At 48.0% G+C, this 17,823-nt stretch overlaps 1 protein-coding gene across 2 annotated transcripts in view; it reads right to left on the bottom strand.

Annotated features, from left to right (window-relative positions):
- BICD2 (BICD cargo adaptor 2) overlaps positions 1-17,823 on the bottom strand; it is a 53,793-nt gene that overhangs the window by 11,711 nt on the left and 24,259 nt on the right. For both annotated transcript variants that reach the window (XM_067744930.1, XM_067744931.1), the window contains exon 2: positions 3,276-3,488. In XM_067744930.1, coding sequence (XP_067601031.1) covers positions 3,276-3,488 — 213 coding nt within the window. The remainder of the gene's footprint in view (positions 1-3,275; positions 3,489-17,823) is intronic.

Genomic DNA, 17,823 nt, shown 5'->3' with positions numbered 1-17,823 from the left:
CATGTAAGGCCAGGGTGGAGGTGGGAGGGATGCCCCAGCCCCGTCAGAGCTGTGGAGCCTGCACAGGGAGAAGGTGAAGACAGAGGCAGAGACCGGAGCAACGTGAACACAAGACAAGGAACACTGAGGGTTGCCGGCACCCAAAAGCTGGAGAGGCTCCACCTGGAACACGGTCCTGCCAGCACCTTCATTTCAGATACAGAAAATCTTAGAGAATAAAATTCTGTGGTTTTTAAGCCAGTAGTTTGTGGCAATCTATTATGGTGGCCCGAAAGAACAAATATACAAATATAGGTTTAATACCAGGAAAAAGACATTGCTGTAACAAATACCTGAATATGTGGAAGTGGCTGTGGAGGTGGGGATGGCCAGAAGCTGGAAGAGCTTTGAGGAGGACAGGAAAAGGCCAGACTGCCTTGAGACTATTGGGAGAAATGTAATTGTTTCAGGTGACTCTGGTGAGGCTCAGAGAAGAGTCACAGAGAAATCTTCAGCTGCCTTAGGGAATGCATATACCATCACAAAATAACACTAGAAGAGGTACGAATGGTAGTTAGAAGTGCTCCCAGTAAGGCCTTAGGAGGGAACAAGAAACAGTGGAAAGGCGGTCCTTGCTGTAAGGCGGTAGAAAACCAGACTGAGTTGTATACCAGGGCTGGGTGGAAGGCAGAATTAGTAAGCGAGGAATTTGGATGATTAGCAACCTCTGGGTTGTCTGCCCATGTGACAACTCCATGCCCTGGCTCTGGAGCCAGGTGTCCTTCTGTCCAAGCCTGTCCACTCCACGCTGGAGCACGGGGCTGCTGCCCCTCACCCAATACCCACCACCTCACTTTGTGGCCAAACACCTTGCTTTCTTCCAGCAGCTCCTGGTGGCCCAGATGCCACCACAGCAGGAAATAAGCCTTTTCCTGGCTCCTAGCCAGGACAGGGGAGATGACAGCCGACATAACTTCTGCTGGGACATCTTTGTCACTTACTCCTGGGCCTGTGCAGGGCCTGACATGTGCAGAGTCCACCAGGAAAGCAAGGCCAGGGTCCAATGGGACAGAAAGATTTTTCCTAGTGGGGGGTCCCACTGGGCAGATGCTGCTGACCCCTCCACAACTCACAGTCCTGCTTCGCCAGGAAGCCCTCACTCCTCCATTCCCAAGGCAAATCCGTGGAAGGCCTTGGCATGTGCCAAGGACCTGACTCTGCCTCCAGCCAGCTGTGGCTGTGCCCAGCTCCTTGGGTCTCTGCTTCTCCATCTGCAAAATGGGGCCCAAGGCCATGTCCCAGGACAGAAGTCGACAGGGCCCGTCCATTCACAGTGCAGAGGTCAGGACCCACTGACTTTAGGCATGCAGCCAAACCTTCTGCACCTTGGCTTCCCAATTTGTGAGATGGGGGAAGTAAGTGGATGCCCACAGCGTCACTGAGAGGACAAGTTATGGGGTAGCTGGAACTGTCTCACATGCTGAGCATGTTTGCTACACGTGTCACATGATGGAGGCCACAAGTTCCTCTTGGAGAGTTGGGCATGGGGAATTGAACCCCTAAGCCAGTTATCGCAGGGTGGAAGGATGGGGATGGGGGTGGGGGTCAGAGGGCACAGCACAGCTGGCCCATCAGTCACTGAACATGGACGGAAGCAGGACCAGGCACAGGGAGGGAAATGACCTTCTGTGGAAGGGGCATCTCCTATGGCGACTGTGCAAAGCCTCCTCGGCTGGGTCACACCAAGACAGGTACAGGTGCTTATCAGGGACAGTGCTTGGTGTTGTGTCCTCATGATCCAGCCTCCTCAGCCAGGCCCGAGCCTTGGCGCAAGCCTCCTGTAGGATGGGGGACGGCCATGGAGGAGCTCAGCAGAGCAGCTCAGGCAGAAGCAGCAGGGCCAGGACCAGCAGAAGAGTAACTTGAGTGGGATGGGCGCGGAGTACAGACAGAGCCAGCAATCATGGGGACACTGACCAGGGCTCTAGTCTGAGTAGGCAGTGATGGAGAGCCTCCACTCCAACCAAGAACCTGGCATGGCTCCACAGTGATCCTACAGAGCTCCTACAGTGATCAGGGGCACAGGTGGGGCCTCAGGAGAAAGATGAACTGAGGGTGTATGGGGGTGGGGAGTGGAAGGCTTCCTCCTGAAGCACTAACAGAAACAGCAGGAATCCTGGCCCAACCAGACCTGTTCTTTAATAGCAGTGTGTGGGACTGGCTGAGCTCATTTCCTGACACCAAAGCCAGTAGTCAGCAAGTCCCCCGCCACGCTCCTGACTGCCCCCTCTAGAAGGGGGAAGGAGCAGAATGAGTCTGGGCTGGGCAGAGCACCTCTACTGGCTCTTCCGGAAAAGGGTGCTTAGCCAGCAAAGAGTCTAGTCTCTAACTTGGGTGGTCAAATCTACAGCTCCAATGGCCCCTTCTCCCCACCCTGACTAGAATGCTCCTGTGGGAGGAAATGAGATCATGCACTCCCCCTGGATCCAGCCAAGTTCCTCCCAGGCCCACAAGCCTTGGTGATCTCTGATCCCAAACCAGGGTGGGTGACTACTCCCCACTGTTGCCGGATCCTGGGCTCTGCCCCAAACCTTGCCAGTGTCCCCTCCCAGCCCTGTGGGACCTTGACTGTCATACATCCTCACATCTGAGGTGTCGACCTCAGAGCTGCCCACCGCTCAGAACCATCTGCTGTTCTGGTCACTTGTCACTGCTCCCCCTTCCCCGCCCCAACCCAGGAGAATAGAGGCCAGAGAGTGGGTCTTCCCACAGCCCAGAACAAGGCCTCTTGCCCTTCCTAATGAGAACTTGTGGGCTCTAACAACCAGGGACCCCCCTCAAGGCCACAGCCAGGACTGCAGCTCACGTAGACTTCTGCTGCTCCCCTGATGCTGTCCCACCCCATCTTGCGAATGGTGGTCCACCCTCCCACCTCTCTCAGAGGGCACTAGATGCCTGCCCTCCCCTCTCCACCGGCCCAGGCCTCTCATGGCCAGGCCCCTGTCAGTGGCCAAGCTGATCCTAGGAGCTATCTGTGGTGGTCCCTTCTGATTTTGTTGTCATGAGCTGGCAGGTGGACACTATAATTCTGTTGTTCACATGAGGAACCCAGGATTCACATCAGCCCAAGGGCAGAGCTGGGATCCTGCCACCCTCAGCCCTTCCTGGACCACCATGAACCACATAAAACTGGGCTGGGAGTGGAACAACTTGTGGGTGGCCTTGCCCCCAGGAAGCACTGGCTTGTTTTCCCACCCACCCACAGTCAAGCAGCCCACCCTAGTTCTGCTGCTTACCTCCTTCAGCTCCTGGGCCACTGAGGCCAGGCGCTCGTTCTCTGACTGCGTGTTGGCAAGCACGTTGCGCAGCTGCTTCAGCTCTGTCTGCAGCTCCAGCACCTTGCGCACATAGTACTGCTCCTTGGAAGCTGACTCCTGGATCAGACTCTCCTCCCGGCTCTCGCCGTCTGCAGCCACCTTCTTATGGTTCGTGTGGGCCTGTCCAAATGCCTGCAGGAGATGAGATGCTCTTGAGAGGGAGCCTGGAGGCAACCCTGTGGCCAGACACGTGGGGGAAGAAGGGGACACAGGAGGAGCAAGATACCTAAGGGCTACACGAGGGCTGTGAGGTTACAGAAGAGCTGGGAGTGGAGCTAATGAGGAGCCCTGGTGGGATGGGATAGAGGGACGGGCTGGAGGAACTGGGGCGAGGCAGGGATAGGAAGCCCCAGCCACCATCTCTGCCAGTGTGGCCCCCATCAGCAGATTGGCCCCACTTCGGGGCCAGGAAGGGAAGCCCCCAGAACCAGGGTGGGTCTGAGGTCTCCCTCCAGATATGGAAACCGAGACTCAGAGAAGTGCCCTTCCCCTGCCTGATCCTGATTCACTCATCCTGGGAGACACCTGTGCCTGGGGAGGCCTGGGAAGGCGGAAGCCCAAGCCTGGCACAAGTGAGGGGACAGGAGTGTGAACCAGAACACTCAGAATCAGCCAACAGGTCCCCATGTGTGTCCTAGTCAGGAGACCCTGCCCACCTGTCCAGGGCCTGAGCACAGAGATAAAAATACCAGAGGAGAGAGGACCCACCATCCGCAGACCCAGCAGGAGCTTTGGGCTGTAAGAGGCAAAGGAGCATGTGGCTGGCTCAGGGAGGAGCCCCCATGGGCAAGTACAACCAGGATTGGTGCTGGCCTGCCCAAGTCCACACCCCAGGTCCCGGCTGGCTCGGACCTGCCATCGTGCCGTGTCCCCCCAGGTGTCACGGCCCCTAGTAAGCACTTTTGCTTCTCTTTCCCTCTCACCCGCACCATCACAGTAGCCAGGACGTGACCCACATAGGCCTGTAGTGTGTGTCCTCCCCAGGGGCTCCCTTCCCACTGGCCACCCCATGCAGACCTCTGAGGGGAGACCTTGTCTCTTTACAGGGCTCCTGGCTCACAGAAGAAAAATAGAAGAGAGGGTTCCTAAAGAGCAAAGAAAATGATGCCTTTATCTCTTGAGAGAAAGAGAAACATTTTCATTCACTTATTATTTAATATGAAGTCCAGGAATTTAGTCCAAGAAAACAACTGGGAAAACGTGCAACGCCATGTATAAGGATGTTACTGAGCAGGACTGTTTGTAATATAAAAAATCAAAATGTAGAAAGTGTCTTGTTTCTCTGTCGGCAGGGGACTGGCTAAATAAAGTAGGGTAGGGTATGGTCAGGGTAACTGCTCTCCCTCCCAAGAGTGAGTCTTGTTCATCTGCTCTCAGCCACTGACAACCTGCTCTGTGAAGACACAGACTCCTTTTTAAATCAAGTCAGCTCAGCTCTATGATTTCTGTTGCTGTCCTCCACCTCTTCCATCCTGGTCCCAGGGAAAGACTAAAGCATAAATCTGTGTCTACATAGGACCTGCCATATCCTGGGTGGCAGCCCCAACCCCCAGCTGCACACCAGCCCTGGGCGAACCAGAACTTGCCAGAAGTGCAGGAAGAACCCAACCCATGGGGCAGGTGTACTGGAAAGCATCAGCCAGGTCATGGGTGTCTCTCCAAACCTCCAGACAAGCCTAACGGGGTAAACAGAGCAGAACACACCCTTGAATCTCGAGCTGGAGCACCAACATCTCCTGAGGCACCATGTCATCCTCAGAGGCTATCCTGAGGTGGGATGGCTAAACACGCATGCGCGTGTACACACACACACACACACACACACACACACACACACACACACACACACACACTCACACACTCACTCACTCACTCACACCTTGGCCTGAATCTTCACCTCCACCCAGCTCCCAGCCTGGGGCCCATGAGCACCCAGGCAGCTTTTCAAAGACAATGGAGCTGGAGACTTACACCTCCCTGCCAAGACAAGACACTCAGAGTCTGGATCTCCCTCCCATGTGGAAAACTAAAAACAACTGGGAAGTTTATGTGACTAAGCAATAGTTTTCAAGTCACTGAACACCAGATAGTGAGAGGCAGGGCACAGGTAAGCTCCGTGACACCCCCCACTCCTCCAGGAAGGAACTTCAGCCACCGTGCAGAAAGAAACTGAGGCCTGGCAGGACTGAGAGAAGGAGGTGGTACTGGAAGACAGTGAGTGGACAAGGCAGTGAAGGCAGTAGACCTTTGAACAGAGGGGCCCTTAGTCCTCGCAGGGGACAGTCAGTGCAAGCCTGTGAGGAAGCCACCGAAGCCAGGAAACGGCCACCCATAGGGACAGAGGCTGTAAGCAGCACTTGTTCCTACCAGCAAGAGGGAAGCCCTAACCCACAGGCAGCAGGTAGAGCCCTTGCAGGTCAGGGCAAAGTGGAGCTGGGGAAATGCTCTCTGGTCCCGACCAACAAAGCTTAAGGGCAAAACCTGAAAGGATCAAACTATATCCCAGAATAAAGCACATGAACACACACAGGAACAACCGCACCATCTCCCAACACAGTGAAACCCAGAACCTGGCACCCAATCACTGGTGGCTGGGCCTGCAAAGGGGCAGAGAAGCCAGTCCACGAGGAAAGGAGAGGACAGAGTGACACAGTGACAGAGCCGGGAGACGGGGCAGGACTGATTTCTACAGGCTCAGGAACACTGAGCCATGCCAAGCAGCAACCAAAGATAGAGGAGATGGAATTGCAAGGTGTGAGATGAAAGGGGCACTGGATGGGACTAACGGAAAACTGCACAACACAGATTAGTAAACTTGAAGAAACAGCAATAAGACTACACAAAATAAAACACATAGACAAAAAAAAGACTAAAACACCAAACACAGTGTGAGCGAGCTGTGGGTTAACTGCAAGGAGCCCAACACACGGGTAGTTAAGAGTCCCTACGGGAGAGGAAGAGATGAGGATAAAAAAAAACTTCAAGAAATAATGACTGAAATTTTTCCAAATTTGATGGAAACTATAAATCCACAAATCTTAGCAGCTCATCAACCTCCAAGCACAAGAAGAAAACTGCACTAAACATATCACAGACTTGTTTAAAACCAGTGATGCAGGAAAAAAAAAAAAACTAAAATCAGCCAGAGGAAAAAGGACACAGTACTTATAGAGAAGGAAGCATAAGGATGACACAGGATTTCTCTGACAAGCCTGGAGACAGAGGAGCAACATCTTGAAAAAACAAAACAAAAAACTTATTAACTGTAGCTCCATACCCAGTGAGAACTGTTCAAAAATAGAGGTGAAATAAAGACTCCAGACATACAAAATCTGTAAGAATTCATCACCAGCAGATATGCATTACAAAGTGCTAAATAAAATCCTTCAGAAGAAGAAAAACAATACCAGATGGAAATCTAGATTTACAAGGAGTTAAAAGCACCAGAAATGGTGACTACGTGAGTAAATATAAAAGACTTGTTCTTCTTCTTATGTAAATCCCTTTAAAAGATAATTAAGAGATTCAATGCAATCTCTATCAAAATTCCAATGACCTTTTTTGGCAGAAATGAAAATTTATACAGAACTGAAAGGGGCCCAGTACAGCTAAAACAATATTGAAAAAAAAACACAGGGGGAGGACTCATATTAAGTTTTGAAATTCTCAAACTTAAGATTTCAAAACTTAATATAAGGCTACAGTGATCAAAACAGTGTGGTACTGGCATAAAGATAGACAAAATAGACCAACAGAACAGAAGAGTCCAGAAATAAACACTCACATATGTGGTCAATTGATTTTTGAGAAGGGTGCAAAAATAATTCAGTGATGAAAGAATAGTTTTTCAACAAATGGTGCTAGGACACATGGAAATCCACATGCAAAAGAATGAAGCTGGATCTCTTCCTTACATCATATATAACAATTAACTCAAAATGGATCAGAGACCTAAATGGAAGACCTAAAACTACAACTCTCAGAAGAAAATAGGGATAAATCCTCATGACCTTGTTGGCAATGGGTTCTTCCATGTGACACCAAAAGCGTGAGTAACAAAAGAAAAAAATAGATAAATTGTACTTCATAAAAATTTAAAAATCTGTGTATTAAAGGACACTATTAAGTGAAAAAACAACCTATACAACAGTAGAAAATATTTTTAAATTTTGCATTTGATAAGGGTCTAGTATCCAGAGCATATAAAAAAAAAGGCAATCAGCTCATAAAAAGATGCTCAACATCAGCAGACATTAGGGAAATGCAAGTCAAAACCACAATAGATAGCACCTCACACCCACTAGGATGGATATAATTGAAAAATAAAATTTAAAAAAAAAGAAAAATAACAAGTGCTGGTGAAGGTATGGAAAAACTGGAGCCCTCATACATTGCTAGTGGGAATGAAAAATGGTGCAGCTGTTCTGGAAAACAGCCTGGCAGATCCTCAGAAAGTTAAACACAGAATTACCATATGATTCTGCAATTCCACTCCTAGGTATAGACTCAAAAAAAAAAAAAAGAAAGTATATATCCACACTAAAACTTGTACACAAATGTTCATAACAGCCAGTAAGTGGAAACAACCCAAATGTCCAGCAATTGATGAAGGGATAAATAAAATGTGGTCTATCCATACAATAGCGTATTATTTGGTAATAAAAAGAAATGAATTACTGATACACGGTACGACATATATGAACCTTGAAAATATTCTGCTATGTGAAAAGAGCTAGTCACAAAGGGCCACATATTTTATGATTCCATTTATATGAAATGTCCAAAACAGGCAAACCTATAGAGATAGAAAGCATATCAACGGTTGCCCATGGCGGGGGGTGGAGTTGGGAGGTTGGAGTGGGTGACAGTTAAAGGGGTATCTTTTGGGGCTAATGAAAATGTGCTAAAATTGGTTGTGGTGATAGATGCACAACTTTGAATATAAAAGCCAATGAACCATACATTTTACATGAGTGAATTGTATGGTAAGTGAATTATATTAATAAATAAAGCCGTTAAAGTTGTTCAAAGAAGTTAAAGAATGAGAAAAGATAAACCACGCTAACACTTATCAAAAGAAAGCTGAGGGGCTTCCCTGGTGGCGCAGTGGTTGAGAATCTGCCTGCTAATGCAGGGGACATGGGTTCGAGCCCTGGTCTGGGAGGATCCCACATGCCACGGAGCGACTAGGCCCGTGAGCCACAACTGCTGAGCCTGCGCGTCTGGAGCCTGTGCTCCGCAACAAGAGAGGCCGCGATAGTGAGAAGCCCGCGCACTGTGATGAAGAGCGGCCCCCGCTCGCCACAACCAGAGAAAGCCCTCGCACAGAAACGAAGACCCAACACAGCAAAAATAAATTAATTAATTAATCAAAAAAAAAAAAAGAAAGAAAGCTGAAATGGCTCTATTAATATCAGATAAAGTCGATTTCAAAGCAAAGAATATCACCAGCAACAAAGAGGGTCATTTCATAATAATAAGGAGTCTAGGGACTTCCCTGGTGGCGCAGTGGTTAAGAATCTGCCTGCCAATGCAGGGGACACGGGTTCGATCCCTGGTCCGGGAAGACCCCACATGCCGTGGAGCAACTCAACTACTGAGCCTGCTCTCTGGAACCCGTGAGCCACAACTACCGAGCCCACGTGCTACAACTACTGAAGTCCACGCTCCTAGACCCCGTGCTCTGCAACAAGAGAAGCCACTGCAATGAGAAGCCCATGCACCGCAACAAAGAGCAGCCCCCGCTCGCCACAACTAGAGAAAGCCTGCGTGCAGCAACAAAGACCCAACACAGCCAAAAAAAGGAGTCTAAGTCACAAAGAGAACCTTACAATTCTATGAAGCAAAAACTGATAGACCTGGGCTTCCCGGGTGGCGCAGTGGTTGAGAATCTGCCTGCCAATGCAGGGGACACGGGTTCGAGCCCTGGTCTGGGAAGATCCCACATGCCGCGGAGCAACTAGGCCCGTGAGCCGCAACTACTGAGCCTGCACGTCTGGAGCCTGTGCTCCACAACAAGAGAGGCCGCAATAGTGAGAGGCCTGCGCACCGTGATGAAGAGTGGCCCCCGCTTGCCACAACTGGAGAAAGCCATCGCACAGAAATGAAGACCCAACACAGCCATACATATATACATACATACATACATAAATACATACATACATACATACATAAAAAGAAAGGATAACTTAAAAAAAACATCAGAGTAACTATAGAATTTAAAAAGAACTGATAGAACTGCAAGGAGAAATAGATAAATCCAAAATTATAGTTGGGAGAGTTCAACATCCAACTCCTCATATTTCTCTCAAGATTTCATAGGACAAGTAGACAGAACATCAGTAAGGACACAGAAGACATGAACAACACTATTAACTAGGTTGACCTAATTGGCATGTGTAGAATCTCCCACCCGACAGCAGCAGCACACACATTCTTTTCAATGACACATTTACCCAGACAAACCATATTCTGGGCCATTAAACATGCCCCAAAAGGATTCAGGCCATACAGAGAATTTGCTCTAACCACAGGGAATTAAATGAGAAATCAATAATGTAATGCTCTCTAGAAAATCCTCAAATATTATATTTGGCACGTAACCAACACATGGGTCAAAGAAGAAATCAAAAGTGAAACTAGAAAGTATTTTTAACTAAATGAAAATGAAATGAATGTGATAATTTGTGGGATGTCACTATAGCAAGGACTTAGGAGGATATTTATAGCACTAAATGAGTATGTTACAGGAAAAAAACCCCAAAAAACAAAACCAAACACCAATCCAATCAATAACCTCACTTCCATCTTAAAAACTAGACCAGGTAATGGACACAAAGCTCAAGGTACAGCTAAAAGCCCTGTGGGGTTAAGCCCTTTTAACAGATGAGACGACTGAGGCTCACAAGGCTAAGAGCCTAGGCCCCAGGTGCAAAGCTCCTAAGAGCCCCACGTTCACCCCAGCTCACCATGCATGCTTCGTCTTCTCCAGACAACACTCCTCCAGGCCTTAGCCCAAATGTTCTCTGGGCCTTCTACAGACCGAGGGATGAAGGCCTTCAAGTCCTGCTTGGTGGCTGCCATGTTCCTCACCTCTATGTCCCAGACACAAATTCTGTACTAAACACAGACCCTATAAACCCCACTGGGAGCATGGTTTTAAACCCTCCTTATAGACTGTGTATTACTTAGGGAGGAGCTGTTTCTTGTTTACGGCTAGTCTTTGGGCCCACATGGTATGTGATGAGAGTTCAGCCAGCCCCAGTCAGAACTGTCTCTCTTTTCAGCTGTGTGCTTGTGTATTCACTGTTTGTTGTTGCTCAACAAACACTGGATAGCAGGATGGTGGACTAGGACACATATTGTTATGCCCTGCCTAAAGCCCTCATGACCTCTTATCCTCTGGTGGTGGGAGTGTAACTGGTACAACCACTTAGGAAAACTATTATCTACTAACACTAAGCACACACCTGTTCTCTGACCCTGCGTGTTTATAGGAGCATTATTTACAAAAAACCCAGAAAGTTCCCAAGTTTTGTCAACAGAAGGAAAAATTATGATATAGTCACATGATGAAATACCACACAGAAATGAAAATGAGTGAATTACTGCTATTTAGACAACAGAGACGAATCTCATATAATATTGGGTGAAAGAAGCCAGACACAAAAGAGATATACTGTATGATTCCATTTATATATACAGTTCCAAGAATAAGTAAAACTAATCTCTGCTGGTATTAGGGCAGTGGTGACCGTTGGGTTGGGGGAGGGCCCTTGAAAGAGGCTTCTGGGGCTGGAGATGTTCTGATTCTTGATCTGGGTGCTTGTTATATGGGTGTGTTTAGCATCTGGAAGTTCACACTTATGCTTTGTGCTTTGTATGTTTTTCCTCAATGAAAAGTAAAAACAGAAACAAAAAACTAGAAGAGCACATGAAATTCAAAGAAAAAAAGGAAGCAATAATGATCAGAGTAGAAACGAATGAAATAGAAAAAATATAGATAAAATAAATTAATTCAAAAGCAAGTGCTTTGAAAAGATTAATCAAATTGATAAATCTCTAGCCAGAATAACTGGGGTGGGGGTAAGGAGCACCACAAACATTAAAAAGCATAATAAGGGAATGTCATGAGCAGCTTTATGCCAACAAACATGACAACTTAGATGAAATGGACAAATTCCTTGAAAGACAAAAACTACCAAAGCCCACTCAAGAAGAAATAGATTATCTGAATAGTCCTACATGTACTAAAGCAATTGAATGTGTAGTTAAAATCCCCAAAGAGAACATTCTGGGCTCAGATGGCTTCACTGGTGAATTCTACCAAACATTTAAGAACAACATAAATCCAACTGTACACAGATTCTTTCAGAAAACTGAAAAGCAGGGAATATTTTCCACCTAATTTTATGAGACCAGCATTACCCTGTAACCAAAACCAAAGACAGTACAAAAATCTACCAATAGGGCTTCCCTGGCGGCGCAGTGGTTGAGAGTCCGCCTGACGATGCAGGGGACACGGGTTCGTGCCCCGGTCCGGGAAGATCCCACATGCCGCGGAGCGGATGGGCCCGTGAGCCATGGCCGCTGAGCCTGCACATCCGGAGCCTGTGCTCCGCAACGGGAGAGGCCACAACAGTGAGAGGCCCACGTACCGCAAAAAACAAAAACAAAACAAAACAAAACAAAAAAAATCTACCAATATATAAAAAGGATAAGGAACCATGATCCAGAGGGGTTTATCCAAAGAATGTAGTGTTGATTAGCAATCACTAGGGGAAAAACAATGTAATTCAGTATATTAAGACAAAAAAAGAAAATCTATGGGATCATCTCAAAAGATGCAGGAAAACCTGACAAAATTCGACATTCATCCCTGATAAGCACTCTCAGCAAACAGAAGGGAGCATCCTCAACCTGATAAAGGGCATCTTCCAAACACCTGTCAGCTAATATTTAATGACGAAAAACTGAGTCTCCCTGGTTCTGTTCAACCTTGCACTGGAGTTCCCAGCCTACAGTGCAATGAAACAAGAAAAACCAAAGGCATCTAGATTGGAAAGGAGGAAGTAAAACTGTCTTTATTTACACATCACACAACAGTCTGTATAGAAAATCCAAAGAATTCTACAAAGAAGCCACTAGAACTAATAAGTGAGTTCAGCTAGACTGCAAGACACAAGATTAATATACAAAAATCAAGCTTATTTCTATATGCTAGGATTGAACAATCAGAAAGTGAAAAAATTTTAAATGTTATTTACAATAGCATTAAAAATATTAAATGCTTATGCTTAAATCTGACAGAAGATGTGCAAGACCTCTATACATTAAAAGCTACAGAATATTGCTGAGAGAAATTTAAATCATGGAGAGATATACCTATTCATGGGCCAAAAGACTCAATATTGTTAAGATGTCAATTCTCCACAAGTGGATCTTTTAATTCATCACAATGCCAATCAAAATCCCAGTATTTGTTTTGGTAGAAATTGAACATCTCATTCTAAAATTCCTATGGAAATTCAAAGGACCTAGAACAATCAAAATGACTTTGAAAAAGAACAACAAAGGAGTAGGACTAACATTAACTGATTTCAATATTATAAAGCTATAGTAATTAAGAGAGCATACTATTGGCATAAAGATGGACAAACAGAGGTACTGAACAGAACAGAGAATCGAGAAATAGACCCATACGTATGGCCAACTGACTTGACAAAGGTACAAAGGCAATTTGGTGAAGAAGGGATAATCTTTTAACAAATGATGATGGAATAAATGAATATCCTTATATAAAAAAATGAGCTACAATCCATACCTTACAGCATATATGAAAAGTAATTTAAAATGGATCATAGGCTCAAACATTGAAAATATAAGACTTCCAGGGGAAAACAAGATAAAATGTTGGTGACTTTGGACATGACCCACAGAAGGAGAAAACTGGTAATCTGGACTCCAAAACTACAAATTTATGCTGTTAGGCAAGTTAAGAGAATGACAGGTCATAGACTGGGAAAAAAATGTTTGCAAATCAGACATTTGATAAAGGATTTGTACCCAGAATATAAGAACTCTCAAAACTCAGTAAGAAAAATAACCCAATAAAAAATGGGCAGAAGAGGGGCTTCCCTGGTGGCACAGTGGTTGAGAGTCTGCCTGCCAATGCAGGGGACACGGGTTCGTGCCCTGGTCCGGGAAGATCCCACGTGCCGCGGAGCGGCTGGGCCTGTGAGCCATGGCCGCTGGGCCTGTGCGTCTGGAGCCTGTGCTCCACGACGGGAGAGGCCACAACAGTGAGAGGCCCACGTACTGCAAAAAAAAAGCCTGACCCTATCAAGGTTGGCATGAGGGTGGAGCAATTAGAACTCTCCTACACTGCTGATGGGGAGAGTAAAATGGTTCAACCACTTTGGCAAAGAATCTGGCAGATTCCTAAAAAGTTAAGCATACATCTGACATATGGCATAGCCATCCACTCTTAGGTATTTACCCAAGAGCAATGAAAGCATATTGTCTATACAAAGACTCATATAGGAATGTGTATATCTGTAACAGCCAAAACAAAACAAAAAACTCAAAACAACCCAATGATCATCAATAGGAAAATAGATTTTTTAAAGTGTAGGGGAAAAAAAAAAAAGTGTGGAGCAGCCACACAATGGAATGCTCCTCAGCAATCAAAAAGGAATAGCTATTGATATGCACGTTAACAAAGGTACACCTAAAAATTACGCCAGACCAAAAAAAAAAATCGTATGTGTTGTATGATTCCATTTATTTAAAACTAGAAAGTGCAAACAAATGTATATGTCATGGTCGCCTGGGGATGAGGAGGAAAGAAATTACAAATGGGGATGAGGAAACGTGGGGATGATGAATACCTTCATTATCTCGATCACACTGTGGACCTCATGAGTATACACCTATATGAAAACTTACCAAACTGAATACTTTAAATATATGCAATTTATTGTATTTCACTTATACTTCAATAAAGCTAAGACAAAAACCTGGATGTCTTTGAAGCATCAACCTGGAGACCTCACCCTTATGCTCACTGCCCCAGCTCACAGGACAGGAGGTTGAAGTTGGGAGAAGTGGAGACTATCTATGCCCCTGGTCACTCAGCCCACCTGTCTGAATTTCTTCTGACCAAAGCATCCTTACTCCCACCTTGCACCATCATGTGCAGGCTTGAGTCTATCTCAAAACCTGCCTCCCTATCCCAGGAAGCGCTCAGAGCAGCACCATTTACCATGTGATTGGGGTGTCCAGCTGCGGATATGCTTGTCCTCGCCTCACTGCACACTTCCCAGGCCGGTGCCTATTGGAGGGCCTCCAAAAGTTTCTGGGCAGCTCAGGGGCCCAGCTTTGGCCTCCATCCCAGGTCTGTCCACAAAATTCCCTGGCCACTCTGGGGAAGAAAGGCAACGACCTCCTGAACCACAGCGTGCCTGTTTTGACTCTGAGGCGGCGGTGGTAGTGCCTTTGTGATGTCCCCTCAGGGCTGCTCCAGCTGCGAGCCGGCTGACGCTGTTCCTGACACAGGATTGCAGCCCATACCCTGCCCACTGCTCCGAAGCTTCCCAGGTCCAGTGAGCTCAGTTGTGGGGTCACGCTGGGCCTTGCTTCAAGTACATCCACATTTATGTGGACACCTGGAGCCAGAATCAGACATGGTGGGGGAGGCTGCATGTGTCAAATGGGGAGGGGGCCAAGGGCAAGCTTCAGCCCAGGAAGGGGAGCTGCAGGGTTCCAGGGGTAAGATTTCAAAGCCAAATGTGGTGGGAAGAGGGGCCAAAGCCCGGGGAACGGTGTGAGCACATGCCAGGCAGGAGATCCCAGGCTCTCTGGGAGGTATCAGGAGCCACTTTCTGAGAGTGGAGGAGTTGAGAGTCTCAGAGACCACAGGGACAGCCTGGGCAGGAAGACCCAAGTGGGGAGCAGAGGGGCTGGGTGGGGATGGGAGTCAGGCCTGGAGGCTTCCCCAAGTAACTTAGCATGCTGCCTAGTTTCTGTGGAGTGGCAACAGTGGTGAGGGCTCAGAGACCAGGGCACTTGCACACCTTGGTAAACGAGACCGGTACCACCCTGACCCTCCCTCCCTCAAGCCTGAAGTCTCACTGCGGGAGCCCTTAGAGACAAGAGAGGATGAGTTCCTGTCACGAAGTTCAGGCTCTGGGTGGCCCCACCTTGCTGTCCAGTGCAGCCACCAATCTCGGTGTGTTGGCAGTGAGGCATCGAGGGCCGCATGGTCCAGAGCACAGGGCACCCAGAAAGCAGGACACAGAGGGGATGGAGTGAGTGCAGGGAGGGTGACAACTAGTGGACCATCAACTGTTTATGAGGGTGGGGTCTTGGCAGGGAGCAGACTCCCATGAGGACATTCATGCAACAAACCAAACCTCTGCTTCCACCAAGGGCTGGGACCCACCAGTAGACAAACAGCCCCCCTCCTGCCTCTTCCACCTGATGAGAAGAATGGAGGTCAGCACACTGTGGCCCATGTCTGGTCCAAGCCTCATTCTACAGCTAAAGTTGTACTGGAGCACAGCTAAATGGGAAAGCTGAAGCAGGCTAGCATGACGCTGGGGCTTCTGCCTTCAGTCCATGGGTGTGAGGCCCACATGGCCCACACGGGGGTCAGCGACTGGACAGGGACCAAGAGCCTGGTGTCCACAGAGAGTCTGTGGACTTTCCAGGTAAAAGGCCCCATCCGCCTCTCCCTAACTTGCCTGGATCAGGGCACAGACCTCAGGACCCCTCGGACACAGAAGGTCCCTCCAGAGAAGCCCCGGCTGCCACACAGGCTCTCTGGGTGGGGCATCCAGGGCAGACACAAGGACAGGAGGGAGGGAACAGGGAGTCAAACAGGAAGAGAGCTGAAACAGCTCCATACTCTCAGCACCAAAATCTGTATTAGTCAGGGATGCCCAGAGAAATGAAAGCAAGAGAATATATGTAGATATACATAAGAGGAGACTTATTATAGGAGTTGGCTTAGGCAGTTACGGAGGCTGAGAAGTCACACAATCTACTGTTTGCAAGTTGTAGACCTGTGGCGTAATCAGTCTGAGTACAAAGCCCAGAGAACTAGCAGCATCGGTGCCTGAGGGCAGAAGGTGGACATCTTAGCTCAAGCAGAGAGTGAACTGACCTTTCCTCCACATTCTGTTCCAATCAGTCCCCCAATGGATTGGATGATGCCTGCCCACACTTGAGGAGGCATCTACTGAATCAATGCTAATCTCTTCCAGAAACATGTTCACAGACACATCCAGAAATGATGTTTCACCAGCTATCTGGGCATCCCTTAGTCCAACCAAGTTGACACACAAAATTAACCGTCACACAGGCATGGGGTGTGTTGCAAGGACCCTCAACTCTGATGCTGTGGTGTGAAAGCAGCCGTAGACAACAGAGGCAAAAATGAGTAAAATGTTATTTACAAGACCAGACTGAAAGCCAAATATGGCCCTCAGGCAGCAGTTTGCTGACCCCTAGTCTGGGCCAGCACCTCGTCATCACCTGGCATCCACTTTCTGTGGCTCACTATAGAAAAACTATTAAGTGTATGTTGAAGGGGCCCATCCCTAAGCCAGGTGCAGAGGAGAAAATGTGCATCGGATCAGTGCCTGGAAGGATGAGGGGTGCTGCAGGTGCAGGGGTGGCCATGACGAAAGCCCAGGGCAGGACAAGGTGGGCTAGGAGGAGAGCTGGGTCCTTATGCCATGCCTCTGAGCCCTGAACAAGAAGGCCCCTTCCTCCTCGGCCATGGCAGATCCTAGCACTCACTGGGCAGGAAAGAAGGTATGAGTACTGTGGCATCTGCTGCCTTTGCTCCATCCTGGCTGTGAGTCTGGACAAGTCCCTCCCCTCGCTGAGCCCAACTGTAAACTGGGCTGTGTGTAGAATGTCCAGTCCCAAGCCAGCTGATGGGCCCTGAGCCCCAGGTGAAATAAGCCCCATTGAGCCCACTTATGAAGACTGCCAGGGCTTGAAGAGTGACCCTGGGTGAGAGTCTGCTCTGCAGTGTCCTCACTGCCCACTCCCCTTCCCATCAAGAGAACAATGTGAGCATTTCTGCAATGAGCACGGGTTACCAGTCCTAGCTCAAAGAGGTTGATCCTTAGTCTCTGACACACCTACAAGGGGCCAGAAACAAGTCTGCATGAGGGGACTGAGCACAAGCCTGGCTCCTGACCCTAGCAGGGCAGAAGCAGCAGTGGGAACCAGGCTGCAAACAGGGCTGCTCTGGAGGACCTTTCTTCCTGACCCAGCCTGGCCATCTTGTTAGCAGAGAGGGTAGGGGGTCCCTGGAGAAAGAATCAGGCATGGCTTTCTTGACATAAGAGAAGCCATTTTTGGCCACAGACATTTTGTGATCTAAGCCTGGTCACAGCGCTTGTCCTTGAGCAGGTCTCAGTAATTATCTTAAAGGAAGAAAAGAATGCGGGAA

Source organism: Pseudorca crassidens, chromosome 7 (assembly GCF_039906515.1).
Source record: "Pseudorca crassidens isolate mPseCra1 chromosome 7, mPseCra1.hap1, whole genome shotgun sequence".
NCBI classification, from domain to species: Eukaryota; Metazoa; Chordata; class Mammalia; order Artiodactyla; family Delphinidae; genus Pseudorca; species Pseudorca crassidens.
This window is presented reverse-complemented; position numbering and strand designations above follow the sequence as displayed.